Source organism: Leptodactylus fuscus, chromosome 7 (assembly GCF_031893055.1).
Source record: "Leptodactylus fuscus isolate aLepFus1 chromosome 7, aLepFus1.hap2, whole genome shotgun sequence".
NCBI lineage: Eukaryota > Metazoa > Chordata > Amphibia > Anura > Leptodactylidae > Leptodactylus > Leptodactylus fuscus.
Window position 1 is genome coordinate 58,111,071 of NC_134271.1, and position 13,922 is coordinate 58,124,992.

The 13,922-nt window shown below is 40.7% G+C and overlaps 1 protein-coding gene across 1 annotated transcript in view; it reads right to left on the bottom strand.

Annotated features, from left to right (window-relative positions):
- The window catches only part of PIEZO1 (piezo type mechanosensitive ion channel component 1 (Er blood group)), a 167,931-nt gene that overhangs the window by 26,623 nt on the left and 127,386 nt on the right, over positions 1–13,922 (bottom strand). The window contains exons 24-32 of the mRNA XM_075281928.1: positions 13,497–13,650; positions 12,459–12,702; positions 9,423–9,519; positions 7,082–7,250; positions 6,692–6,781; positions 3,681–3,757; positions 2,716–2,793; positions 1,762–1,862; positions 1,212–1,341 (exon numbers count right to left, since the gene is read on the bottom strand). Of these exons, the coding sequence (XP_075138029.1) occupies positions 1,212–1,341; positions 1,762–1,862; positions 2,716–2,793; positions 3,681–3,757; positions 6,692–6,781; positions 7,082–7,250; positions 9,423–9,519; positions 12,459–12,702; positions 13,497–13,650 (1,140 nt within the window). The remainder of the gene's footprint in view (positions 1–1,211; positions 1,342–1,761; positions 1,863–2,715; positions 2,794–3,680; positions 3,758–6,691; positions 6,782–7,081; positions 7,251–9,422; positions 9,520–12,458; positions 12,703–13,496; positions 13,651–13,922) is intronic.

A 13,922-nucleotide genomic window follows, 5' to 3' on the forward strand; every position in this document is an offset into this window, starting at 1 on the left:
GCAGTGGTCAAATACATCACAGTCACACGGTTTTCCTCCATGTGAATGGACCTTTAGCCTTCACTGTCAACTGGGCTTGAACCTTCCCTCCTGTGCGTGGTCCAATGAGAAGAAGAGCCTGATAACATGTGACCTTACTCCCCTCTCTGTTTAGCAGTATGAGACCATCCGTATAGCAGTATAGCAGGGAGAACTGGAGGCATTTCACCCCACAGAAAACATTTCCTTTGACTACTGTAACTGAATTCCCAAAAGACTCATTGTAAACAAACAGTAATCCATCAGATACAAGCAATTCAGACAAGCAAATTTTCCTCCAAGTATGTAATATCCCCTTGGACATGAGCAGTTTTCCATTGAGTAAGCAATAACCCGACAGAGAAATTATTTTTGTATATCTTTGCAATAATGTCTCAATCACAAGCAGTTTCCCCATCAATTCTGCAATAACCAGACAGACATGAGCAACTCTCATAGCTTGTTATAAATCACTCAGTTATCAGCGTTTATCTATCAAGTATGTGACAACTCCTCAGACACTCGCCATTCTTCTGTGGGTAACCCTACATAACCCTACAGATATGAGGGATTCTCCACCAAGTATGTAATAACCTGTCAGACATACACAATTCTCTGCCAAGTATGTGATATTTCCTCATGAGAAATTCTACAAGTATACAGACAGAATTGCTCATGTCTGAAGGGTAACTGCATATCTGGAGGAAAAAGGTCTAGTGCTTAAGGGATTATCACATACCTGGAACATAATTGCTCATAATTGACAGGTTATTGCATACTTTGCAGAGAATTGCTCAAGTCTAAGGGGTTATTGCGAACATGGTAAATAATTGCTTGTGACTGAGGGATTATTGTACAGTTGTAATAAAATGGTTTGTGCCTGACAGGTTATTGCATACTCAGAGGAGAATCACTTGTCTGAGAGGTTATGGTAGAGCTGGAGGAAAATGGCTCGTGTTCGAGGAGTTATTGCAGTTGGGGGGGGGGGGGGGGAGTAACTTGAGTCTGGGGGTTACTGCGGGGGGTACTGAGATTTTGGTTTATATCCAATTCACTGCTTAAAAGGCTCCCTATAAATTAAATCACCAACCACTCTGAGGTAACATTACTTTGTCCTGGGTGTCAGTGACTGTTTTTAGATAAAAACTACAGAAATCAGGGTAAATAGGACAAATATAAAATAAAACTGGCACCTTTTTCCTCTGCTGATGCTCCTTTCTTTACCACCCGTCTCATCTTCTCTGTTTCATTCCTTTGTCTCTGGTTTCTTTTTCGCTCTTTTAGTGCTGTCTTGGCGCTAGTGACCCAGGCCTGATAGGCCAACTAAAATATAAAAGACTAGTAGTAGAATATAGCTCTAAGAGAACCAAGCACTTAAGAAGCATTCATCTATGCACAAGGAAATGTGTAAGATTCTGGGAATAAATGATGTGATTGCATAAGTACATATCATATCATTATGAAGAACAATTTGTCCCACAAACATTAGGCCCTCATAAGGACCTGTGAACAGAAAAATAAAAAATAGTCATGAGGTTTGGAAGGCGGGGAGCCAAAAAACGAAAATCGAACAATGTCACTAGTGGGAAAGAGTTACAGTAGTATGCATCTCTATGTATTAGTTGATCCCATCTGCAGCGCATTACCAGCATTTATCTATATCCCTCATGTTTTCCATGGGAAGTGAAAGAAATGTGAGTGCAAATATCGTTTATGAGCTGATATGTCTGAGCCTGATCTTACCTGGAAGGCGCTCTGTTTAGGTGGTCTCTGCTCCTCCAGTGCAGACTCCTCTTCTTCCTCACTATCTGACTCAAATAAATAATAGTCTCCTGAATGTAGAACTGCCAGGAACAGAAAAAAAACAAAACACAGACAAGCAATAAGTATTGACTTAAAAAAACAACCCTCAACATATGCCTTAAGCTCTATTTGCATAGGTGTCTTGGTTCTCAATTTCAAATTGTACCATTTCCATTGTGAAATGTATCCTAGAACATCTGAATAGAAAAAAAAACCCCAAAAACTTGATAGTCTTCAGTAGTTGATACCTTTTTAATGGCTAACTAACAATGATGACAGATTACAACGTTTCAGAACTCTCGGCTCCTTTCTCAAGTAAATTTAAAAACCATTTCTGAAGGAGCAGATTTATGTACAAAAGGACACATAGGGATAGAATTCTAGGAGGAAGGGGGGGTAGAGGGTTATTAGTAATTGGTATAATCAATGTAAACAATTCCAGGTTCTTATCAGTTCTCAGGGTCTCAGGTCAGTGATTTCTGTAAGATGCCATAAACCCATGTGACAGATTTAACCCGTTCTCCAGCGTTTGAAGCAGGGTCATAAGTTTATACTCATAAATCCGTCACTCTATCTGAATAGAGCCAATTTACTTCATTTACTTTACCACACTTCCCATCAAACATTGAGGGGAATACTAACACAATAGAGATATATATGTCAAGTCACAAATGTTGTTTTGTAGCGTTTGTATGACACTACATGAGATACATGTGGAGTTACATGCTAGCAAAGGAGACTAGAATTCTTTCATGGTGTACAATTGTTTTTGCACTTTTGCCTGTATTCTTCCATTTGGAAACCATATTTGAAAAACTATACACATTATAGAAGGCTTTTCACAGTGTTTGGCGGATGAGGAGTGCAGAACTTAGTGGCAGTGCCTGTAACTACCTGAAGCATGATCTAACCATGGGCGGCTCCAGTGAATCTTCTTTTTGGATGAGCCCTTTTTACCACCGTCCTCTCCACCTGAAAATCAACCAAAGAAACTTCAGACTTAATTCTGTGACAGACGTAAAATTGTTAGTTACTAAATATGGACCCTCCTCTATTCAGTTATTATTCCCTTCCAAGAGATTTCATGAAGGATTGTGAAATTATGGGGAATTTATAATAAAAAAAATAAATGCAAAGGTAAAGTGGAGCGGTACACCAGAGTGGCAAGCTGCGTTTTAACTCCTTTTCGGAGACCTTTATTTTTCAATATTCAACATACCAATGGAAAAACTTGGAGGTGATTTTGAGGTGGATTCAGTCTCAGCCCCACGTTGCAGAATAGCAGCTTTTTTTGTTGCAGATTTTGTTGCAGTTTTTTGAGCCAAAGTCAGGAGTGGATTGAGCAGATGGTAGAAGTATAAGAACTTCTTATATATTTTCCATTGCTCTTGTAGTCACTCCTAAGTTTGTCTCAAAAAACGTAGCAAAATCTGCAATAAAAGAAGCTGCATTTCCGCAAAGTGTGGCCTCACCTCAAAGTCAGCTCGAAAGCTCACCCTAAATCTTCATCCATTGAATGTAATGGGTGGCAGAGACCAAAACACTCTGGTTAGCCTCAGGAGAATGGAGCTAATCCTCAGAGAGTACAAACTGCAGCAGGAAGAAGGCGGCTAGAAAGGGTGCGCTGTGTGAACAGTCCCTTAGAATCAAGCTTCACTTTCACCGTGTTAAATTACAAACTGTATATAGCAAGTGAGATTTATCAAAATTGCTGCAGTGTTTTCTGCATGGTGCATTGCTTTGAATGAAGTTTAAACACTTAGCCTAGAGGCAGCAACTCCATAAACTGAGCCATCTACCAATACAAACTATGCAGAAAGTGCAACAGTGCTTATATCTGGTTACTTCACTGACTGTACCTGCAGTTTCCTGGTCAGTTTCACTCTGCTTCCTTCCTTGATGATAACGCTCCTGTTTGGCTCGAATTCTTTCCATTCTGTACAGAACAATTGGATGTACTTTATCACACTGATCTCCAAGTTTTTACCATTTCATAATAAAAAAGGTATTAACAGAATTAACCTCTTATATAGATGAGCATACAGGGGTTATTTCTGTAACAAATTCACTAGCTGATCATGTAACACAATGTCTGACATGAGAGACCTTAATGCACAGAAGTCAACACAATAATGCCTTGGAGCAGATTTTTAAACTGACTAAGGCTGGGTTCACACTAGCGTCGGTGTGTCCATAATGTCCGTGGAAGATTTTAGCATCGGACACTAGCTGTGTCCATTTACAATTTCCATGATTTTAAATGGGATATTATGTAGCGTCCTTTAATGTCCGTGTGTGTCCTTAAAGGGGCTCTATCAGCAAAATCATGCTGATAGAGCCCCACATATGTGTGCATAGCCTTTAAAAAGGCTATTCAGGCACTGTAAAAGTTAAATTAAACTACCCGCCCGTTTTAAAATAATAACTTAAAAAAGAATGTTCTCTACTTACTGAAGGTGCACGCTGGGCGGGCATTCAGGGTGCGCCGTCTTCTTCTTCCCCGCCTCTTCTTCCTCTGACGTCTTCGGGTCCCGTCCTCCTCCGGCGCTTGCTCGCGGACACTGATAAAATAAAATAGCCCGGGCGCATGCGCAGTAGCTGTAGTACAAGCCGCGTGCTACTGCGCATGCGCCCGGGCTATGTTTTTTTTATCAGTGTCCGCGAGCAAACGCCGGAGGAGGACGGGACCCGAAGACGTCAGAGGAAGAAGAGGCGGGGAAGAAGAAGACGGCGCACCCTGAATGCCCGCCCAGCGTGCACCTTCAGTAAGTAGAGAACATTCTTTTTTAAGTTATTATTTTAAAACGGGCGGGTAGTTTAATTTAACTTTTACAGTGCCTGAATAGCCTTTTTAAAGGCTATGCACACATATGTGGGGCTCTATCAGCATGATTTTGCTGATAGAGCCCCTTTAAGTGTCAAATTTTTCAAGCGGACGGCAAAATCCTACATGTCCGTCTGCTGTGGATGGATCAGAGGCCACAGTACATGTATAGTCCATTTTGGATGTCCAGTGGCAAGAATATATTTCTAAGGAGTGCCCCCTCTAGAGGATGTAGAAGCCACAAAAGTGGGGAGAGAAAGTCTGGTGATCCAACCCAAGATCATTAGGGTGAGGCTTTCTTGCCTGGTTTACGTAATATACAAGATAACCGCCAGGTCTATACCATCCTTTAAAGGGGTATTCCCATAACTCTTGTTCTGCAGGCTGAAGGCTCAGTGCTCTCTTCACTTCCTGGATTTCTCGGCACATTGGTGGGTGGGGTTTCACTTGCTCTGCTATCTGTTATGCATTACCACAGTATGCAGCTGATGTGGAAACTGATGTAGCAGAGTTGGATTTGAGTCAATTTGCATTACATACAGAGGTAATGGACTCCTTATCTCAGCCCTTATCAGCCAATTTCAATTAAACCGGCTGATAAGTGGAAAAGCTGAAGATAGACAGCACAGTAATCCCCAAGCTCTCACCTCCCCCCTCCCCTATCTGAGGAGCTCTGTTGCTTGTCAGCCCATCCCTTCCCCCCTGAGAGCAGGCAGCTACTTCACTTGGTATGTCTTCACTCCAGGCTTGGCCAGCAGTTACTGCCAGGCACCACTGACAGTATGGCAAAAGGCAAAAACTTCCTTCTTCACCACAATGGAGTTTTGTGAGTTCCTATAAATACTGTTAGTCCTAAACAATGCATTCAGCACATTCCAGAGGTTGATGGAACGGTACTTGAGACACCTGAACCAAGAATGTCTGCTGATAACCCTGGATGACTATTTTCTCTGTTGCATTTTAGGAGCACATAGAAAGACTGCATAGAGTGCTGACCTGCCCCGAGGAGCAGGTAAACCTGAAACCACAGAAGTGGCATCTCCACCTTGAAAGCACTATGTATTTGGGGCATGTGGTGTCCAAAGGACTGCTCACTCCAGGGTATGGGGAACGACTATTGGTGCTTAAATAACATGTTTTCTGGGTTACAAGCTCTTATATGATTTGCTAGTCAAGGCTGGTCTTGGAGACCAAGAGGAAAGGTTTAGTATAGATGGAGGGGATGGGTTGGACCTCATACTCAGTGTAGAGATCGCTGGGGTAACAACCCTTGGGGCTAGTTCACACAGGGGCAATGAGGCAGATTTTGACTGCAGATTTCGCCTCAAAATCTGCCTTCATACAGCAGTTTTTTCTTCTAGCAGAAAAAAGAAGCGACATAACCTTTCTTCAGGCGGATTCCGCCTGAGGAAAGCAATAGAAGTGAATGGGAGGCGAAAAATGCCTAGCGTTTTTTGTTTTTTTTTTACAGTCTATTCACTTTAGGGGAGGGGATAACCGCCTGGCATTTTCTGAAGCAGTTTTTGGTAAAAAAAAACGCTAAAAAAAAAAAAAAGCCTCAAGGTCAAAAAACCGCTTCCTAATTAGGAAGCAGATTTTTTTCGGGACCAAAATAAGCCAGGCGGTTTTTACGTGTAGCCCTTAATGGGACAGATGGGGTTACACTTTGTGGAAGTAACTGACTGTCGACTAGGAGGCATCTGCATCGCTGCTGGAAAAGGACAGAAGATGTGCGCTGACTACACCTTATCAGTCAACCAAAGCAATAACAGACCCAGCAGTTGCTACACAGACAGTAGGAGCTTCCAGAGAGGCCGACCAAGGCAGACTAGCTCTAAAAGCCATGCAGGAGAGAGACTACATGAAGCATTTTGAGTTACTTGTTATTTCATTCTTTTTCCTTACTTACTGTATTTTCAGTTTTTGCTAATAAATTAATCACTTAACTGGTTGTCCGAGTCTGTGTCAAACAGTTCTTGCACGTTACAGGAGCACATCCCTTTCACATTGGATTTTGTATCTGTGTCTCATATAATAGGTACTTACTGTTTCTTGAGCTGACTAAGCGATCGTCTCTCTGAGTCTTGGCGGAAATCCATGTGTTTCCTAATACTGGCCATGAAGAGCTCAAATCCCCTACAAAAGATATATAATTTTTTTTAATGAAGAAAATAAAGATATAGTGCACATAAATGGCATCACATCTATGCATATATAAAAGGAGTTTTCCCTGACCTAGCCATAACATATGGCACAATAGTCCAATAGATCTGGGTCATATTTGCTGAGAACAGGGGGCCATCCCACATGAAGAAATTATCACTTAAATAACATGGGATTATTTGCTATATAGGAATGCAGTTTTAAATGTATTTTTTATAGAAGTATGCATGTTTTATATCACTACTACTTAGAATGCAAGTTAGAAAATCAAACCTGGAGGCCTGCAGGGAGGAAGCACGAAGGTCACAGACCACATGCAAGAAGTAGGAGCTGAGGAAGACTCTTCTCTGCAGAAGGAGAAAGAAAAAGCAAATGCTATCCCAGATGATACCAGCTTCTTCCACAGGCAGTGGGCATTCATGACCTTTGTCAATTTCCCTGGCTGGAGACAGAAAAAGAAGTTATAACAAAAAACTAGGGAATGCTCTTCTTGGCTCGTCTGCATTTAAAAAGTGAAATTCCACATTTGAGAACTACTTTTTGTACTATTTACAAGAATTTTAATAGTTAAATATCTTTGTATTGACTTTGAAATCCATAACACATTTCTGCACAATCTTAGGGCTCGTTCACATCTGCGTTGCCCTCTCTGTAATGCAGGTTTCCGTTTCCTGCATAAAACAGAGCAGGATACGGAAACCTGCAGGAGTCTCTCTGAGAGAGATGTCCGGCTGTGAGCGGCGGTGAGCGTTTTGCGCTCTCCGCCGCGAAACCGGGTTTTTTAATCCGGACACAGAGTCGGACATGCAGTACTCTGTGTCTGGATTAGAAAATCTGGTTTCGCGGCGGAGAGCATAAAACGCTCACCGCCGCTCACGGCCGGACCCGGTCTGTGGTTTCCGTCTTCTGGCATGCAGAAGACGGAAACCACAGAACGGAAAGTAGAACGCAGGTGTGAACCTAGTGTCAGTATTAAAATCACAAACCATTCTTTGTTGACATAATATCTGGTATCCCTAGACGATAATGGGGTCCGTGTGCTTGCCGCCAGATCTCCGCAGGGATCTTGCGGATAGGAAAGTAGTTCCCAATGTACCTGTCCGCATGATTAGTGCGTGCAGCGCGCAGTAAGCACACAGACCTCATCATAGTCTATGGGGTCTGTGTGCTTTCTCTGCACAGCATTTGGTATTAGGTTCGGGTGGTCCCCACGCGGACTCCCCGAACGGAATACCGAATGCAGATGTGCACCAAGCATTAGACTGTAGTAGCTACAGCTATTTGTATGTTTTTTTCCCGCAGCCTCCTCCTCCTTCAATCTTCATATATTTCTTTGTAAACAGTAGCTCAGTCTGATATGTAGAGATGGAAACCTATTTCTTTAATAAAATACAAAGTTTGTTATATTCACCTGCACTATTCATACAAAGTTGATTTATAAATGGAGATACACTTCAAGAAATATAAATGCTCTCTGTTATTATTCACTATTATAACCCCAATGAGAATAGCATAAAGGGGAACATTATTTGGCAGTTGTGGAAGATCTTGTACTGGCTAATATTTTTATTTCATGTGTCACTTTTGAAGATTAGATTTGCGATTAATTCTAAGCGCCAAGCTTAATATAGACATTTGATCTTCTTAGACTTTTGATCTACCGTATTTTTCGGACTATAAGACGCACTTTTTTTCCTCCCAATATGGGAGGAAAATGTGTGTGCGTCTTATAGTCCGAATGCAGCGTGTGCAGCGTCTGTGTCCTGTCTATGAGAATCAAAAGGAGAGCAGCACGGTGCCTGCCTGGTCTGCCCCTCCTTCCCTGTCTGTGTCGCGTCATTGCAGGAGCGAGATATGAGAGGCAGGGAAGTAGGGGCGGGCCAGACAGGTGAAGGAGGCGTGGCTTCAAGCTTGCCGAGAAAACCATGCCTCCTTCTCCCGTCTGGCCCGCCCCTCCTTCACTGCCTCTCAGATCTGGCTCCTGCAATGAAGCCACACAGACAGGGAAGGAGGGGCTGGCCAAACGGGAGGAGGAGGCGTGGTTTTCTCAGCAAGCTTGAAACCACGCCTCCTTCACCCATCTGGCCCGCCCCTACTTCCCTGCCTGTGTGGCTTCATTGCAGGAGCAAGATCTGAGAGGCAGTGAAGGAGGGACGAGCCAGATGGGTGAAAGAGGCGTGTTTTCAAGTTTGCTTAGAAAACCACACCTCCTTCACCCGTCTGGCCCGCCCCTTTTTCTCTTCTTGCATAGCTTCACTGCAGGGTGTCTCTTTCCATTCATGGATGAGATTATATATATATATATATATATATATATATATATATATATATATATATATATATATATATATATATATGTGTGTGTGTTCAAATCACCCCCATATCCCTAGAATACATATAAAACAAAAACATTACTGTTGAAACACATACACATTTGGTATCCCTGTGTCCGAAAGCCCCTGGTTCTATTTACATTGGTGAAATATTATATTATTAGGTTATTAAATATTTTACCAATTTTTTTTGCTTAAAATTTTTTTTTTCCCTATTTTCCTCCTCTAAAACCTTAGTGCGTCTTATAGTCCGAAAAATACGGTAGTTAGGCAGTACTTACGATTGTAGTAGCCTTTGACTGTACACACCAGGCTGAATAACTGTATTACCCAGCAAAAGTTGTTTTGCATTTGTTGGACGAACACACAAGACAAGAGCTGGAAGAGAAGAAGAAAATATTGAGGAACAGAGAAGCCTGTGTATAAAGACGATAAAAGAGAATCTGTAAGGGTCCATTCACACTGAGGAAATTCCGCTAGTGGGAAAAAAAAGCTAGAAGAACAGATCGAAACCAATGGGAGGCTTTATTTTCAGCGTGGAAAATTCCACACCAAATTCCTCACCATTTTCCTCAGTGTGAATGGACCCTAATGGTCTTGTGGGATAAGGAGCCCACAGCTAATACTAAATCACACAGACAACACCAACTTCCAAATCCAACACATGAAGAATCACAATATACATCAGGTTTCACCATGTTAGCTAAATATGCAGGTGCACACAGTGTAGAGGAAACACATAACTTGGCTGAGCAATAATAAGTGTTTTTGCAGACTAAGAAAATAATTTAGAACCGATAATTAAAATGTGGCTCATTAGTTCAGGTATAAATATTACCTTACACATTTTATCTCATAAGCCTTGCTATTGGATCTAAAGATAGTTGTAAATTATAACAGACATGGATAGTTTATATTGTGTACATCACAAGGCTATCGGTGTAGATTATGTGCAGCCACAATGCACTCCATTAAAGGGAATGCTTCACCTTTATTTACTATACATATTGTTTGTTTGATTTTTTTTATCATTGGTCTTTTCTGACTGTTGATAACATATTCTATTTCCAGTAAAGGGATATAGGGGTACCCAACTTGGCTAAATTGCTACCAATGCTACCTTAACAGCATAACTATAGGAAGCGGTAGTCTGGTGATGGCCCATTCACGTCTAGGAGAATATTTTTGGCATGTCCTTTGAGCTTTGCAAAGGTCACTGTGTTAGGGAGGTAATGTGAGTTATGCCCACTATCTATTGGTGGATCATGTACAGTCTGCCTCCAGATTTGGAACAGAAATTTTACCTTTCATTATAAACTTGTTGGTGATGGCAATGAGAGGACAGTTGAAAAGGGCTCTCTACAGAACAAGAAGGGACGGGCTATTGTGAAGCTCAGTGGGCAGTGTGAAAACAGCAACATTTAGGATTTACTTATTTTCTTAACAGAAGTGGAACTAATGGAAGACTAAGAATTAGTGATGAGCGAGTAGTATTCGATTGAATACCTCGCCGGCATAGGAATGCGTGTAATCGGCCGAACACCAAGGGGTTAAACGTATCAAATAATCGACTACTAAGAATCAACCCAAAAAGCCACAAAAAATCCTTTATATAAAAACAAACAAAAAAAGCTAGACATACATTTGATCTGGGTCATGAGAATGAACAAACAAGTTTTCACATCCAGTTCCCTCCTACTTTTTCCTCTGCCTGTAACTGAATCTCACTAGGAGGGCCTCAATCATTTTTACTCAGAATTTTCAAGGCTTATATCCAATTCCCCAGGCGACTAAATTATGGTATTCTATATTGCTCTTATGCAGACTCTTAAGGGACTAAATTTCAAGGGGCGAGGTTGTTGGTTTCCTGTTGGAAACAGTTCACTTTTTTTTTTATTATTTTTTATGTGTGTTTTCTTCTGTGTTGCAGAATTATCTTAGGCCTGTTTTGTGTCACTGAAAATTTTAAAAATAAAAAGGTGATGGATTCAATAAAAACAAGATCTGATTTAAAGCCACAATTCTTTATAAAATATATTTAATATGAAGATTTAATTTAAAGGGAGCCTGTCTTATTGAACATGATGTCTAATTTTCAGGCAAAATGTTATCAAGCTGAAAGAGCGGAGTAGAATAATACACTTGGGAGGCAAACATTCAGTATGGCAGTCACTGAGAAAATGTGAAAAAGGTATAAAAAAAACTTTTATGTGTACCATTAAAATATAAAAAGGCCTATTGGTATTAATAAAATTCCTGAGTGATTACTCCTGTCATATTGTACATAGCCCCGAGGAGTAAAGCAGTGCGAAGAAAAGCCTTGATAGAGGAGAGCTAGCCACAATAGGAAAATCATTTCTTCCCACTCCACTGTAGCTATATTTTCTGTCTAAATTGCCCGTACCTCTATTGTCTCCTAGTACGTCTTGGTATAATAAACTGGATAGCCACTACTGAATGTCTGTCATCAATGATTCTCATGAGAAGGCAGAGATTAGATGATGAAATGCATAGACAGCTAATATTGTATAATAGAGCAGGCACGATTTCCTAATAAATTGATACCAGTCGGCAAAATAGGAAATATAGCAACAGTGGGGAAGAGAGGAATGATTCTCCCACTGAGGCTAGCTTTCCTCTATCAGAATTTCTCTTCTTACCATTTCTATCCTCAGGGTTATGTGGAACAAAAAGAAGTTTATCAACAGCAATTGCTCATTTTGTATCTTAATGGTACAAAATAAAAATAAAAAACCCTCAGTTCAAGAGTTCTAGTTCCATTTTTATTCTCTAACCACTTTTCCAATATTTTCCAAGCATCAGCTTTCAGTGACAAAAAAAATTATTAAATCAGTATAACTAGTAATTCATTCATTCAAATCTCTATGCCTAGGAGGCAAGTGCGTGGTCCTATTCAATGGCTGGCAGCCATCTTTCTCTGAGTGAGCTGTCCATCACTGGAGTAGGACAACCCACTGGGCTCCAGTGCAGTAAGAGCAGGGAAATAAGTGAATGAAATACAAGTTATACTGAATCCTCACAAATGATATATCAATCTGTACAATCTACCTGCATTACAAAAAGGTATGGGGTATGAGGAGGTCAGAGTCATTGCAACTTTTAAAGACTGACGTAAAAGCAGTATTACTTCACAGTTTTACATAGTTACAATTTCTTATTCAGAACTATTAACTAATGTTTTGGAGTAGAGCTGCCATTTATTTACAAGGTCAATGTGTCCGTAAATAGCGCTCAATCTAATTGATAGAAAATCTACAAACAATAGAAAAGGTTTCTGGAAAAAGATCAACTCTTACCGACAATAGGTTCTTGGACAGTATGACTGTAATATTATAGATGATCAAACAGTCCCATAAAACCAATCTTGCTTTCAGAGGTTTCTGAAGTAGTGCCGTGCCAAAAAGCAGGAGGTAGAAGCAGGACATCAAGTAACCAAGTCCAAAAACACTGATTCGAGTGGATCCGGTGATGAACACAATTGCCAGGACAAACCAGAACAGGTAACGGAAAACCACTACCTTTAGCATGTCCAGATATGACCTGTAATGACAATTAGGCTTCATTTGACTAATAGAATTACACATTTTTTTGTAAGTAAGGTTATTTTACCTATTGCACACAAACGAGGGAAATCCTGACACTGAAAAGTCCAATAAAATGTGCTTTATTGAAGAATGTACAAACTCAAAGAAACTGCAGATTAACCACTTTTTGCCCGCTGCCTAGCAAGTTCATTAAACTAATAGAATAGAGAATGTACTTTTTATTGTGTTGCTATGGCATAGTTGTTTGGGAGTCACTGGGTGGTAAAGGTTGCAAAAACTGCAGCAATATCCAGATTAAGGCAGACATCACGTTACACAGAGCGTAGACTGGCCACATTACTTCTTCCTTCAGGAATACTTAAAGTTGTTGTTTCATAAGGACATATGTACTTTATGGCATATGGACAAGAAAGAAGTGGGAAAGAAGGTAAGAACAAAGAACTGCTCTGTATTAGCAGTTCTCATTCTGGCCGACTTGAGCAATCCTTTTATTTTTTTAAAGGACAGGCAATGCTCCGAATAGCCAATAGCAGGGAAAATGGCAGACTGGAAGCATTTTACCTTTGCAAAATCAGCCGTTGGTAACGATAGGAACCAGCAAAGATCTGCTTTCTGAAAGGAGGTTGTCTTCAATGAGGGAGTATAGATTAAATACTCAATCTACAACGGAGTGTCCGAAATACTCTGTACAAAATGGATACACCCCCTCTGGCCTTGTGCTAGACATATGACAAAATGCAAGTCCTGCTCATAGCGTTTCTTCAATTCATGACATGTTAAGGAACTCACCGGCAGTTTATGAAGTTTGGGACCAAGTTAGGCCTGTCACCAGGAAATTCTATCTGTTCTGTGTTCTCCCCAGCAACAGTGTACCACTCCTCCTTCTTTTCATTAACAAATACTTTCCACTGTTGGGATACGCACAGCAGCAGCAGAAAGTCACCTGGAAGAGAAGAATAGAAAGGTCAACAATTTAATAAATGATAAAAAAGATGAAGATGACATTGACTGAGATGGAAGGGTAAGAAACAACAGAAACTGGCAGAACTTCAAGTAACCATATAGAGCTGGATAACCTACATGAGTTCAATTCACTTGGTTCACTAACATTGAATGTTCAAAGCTGACTTTGAAGTGGAGTGATCCTTGGTTTACAATGCAGAGTCCAGGAGATGTACTGAAATTATATAGGCTGGACATGTTTAATAACTATTT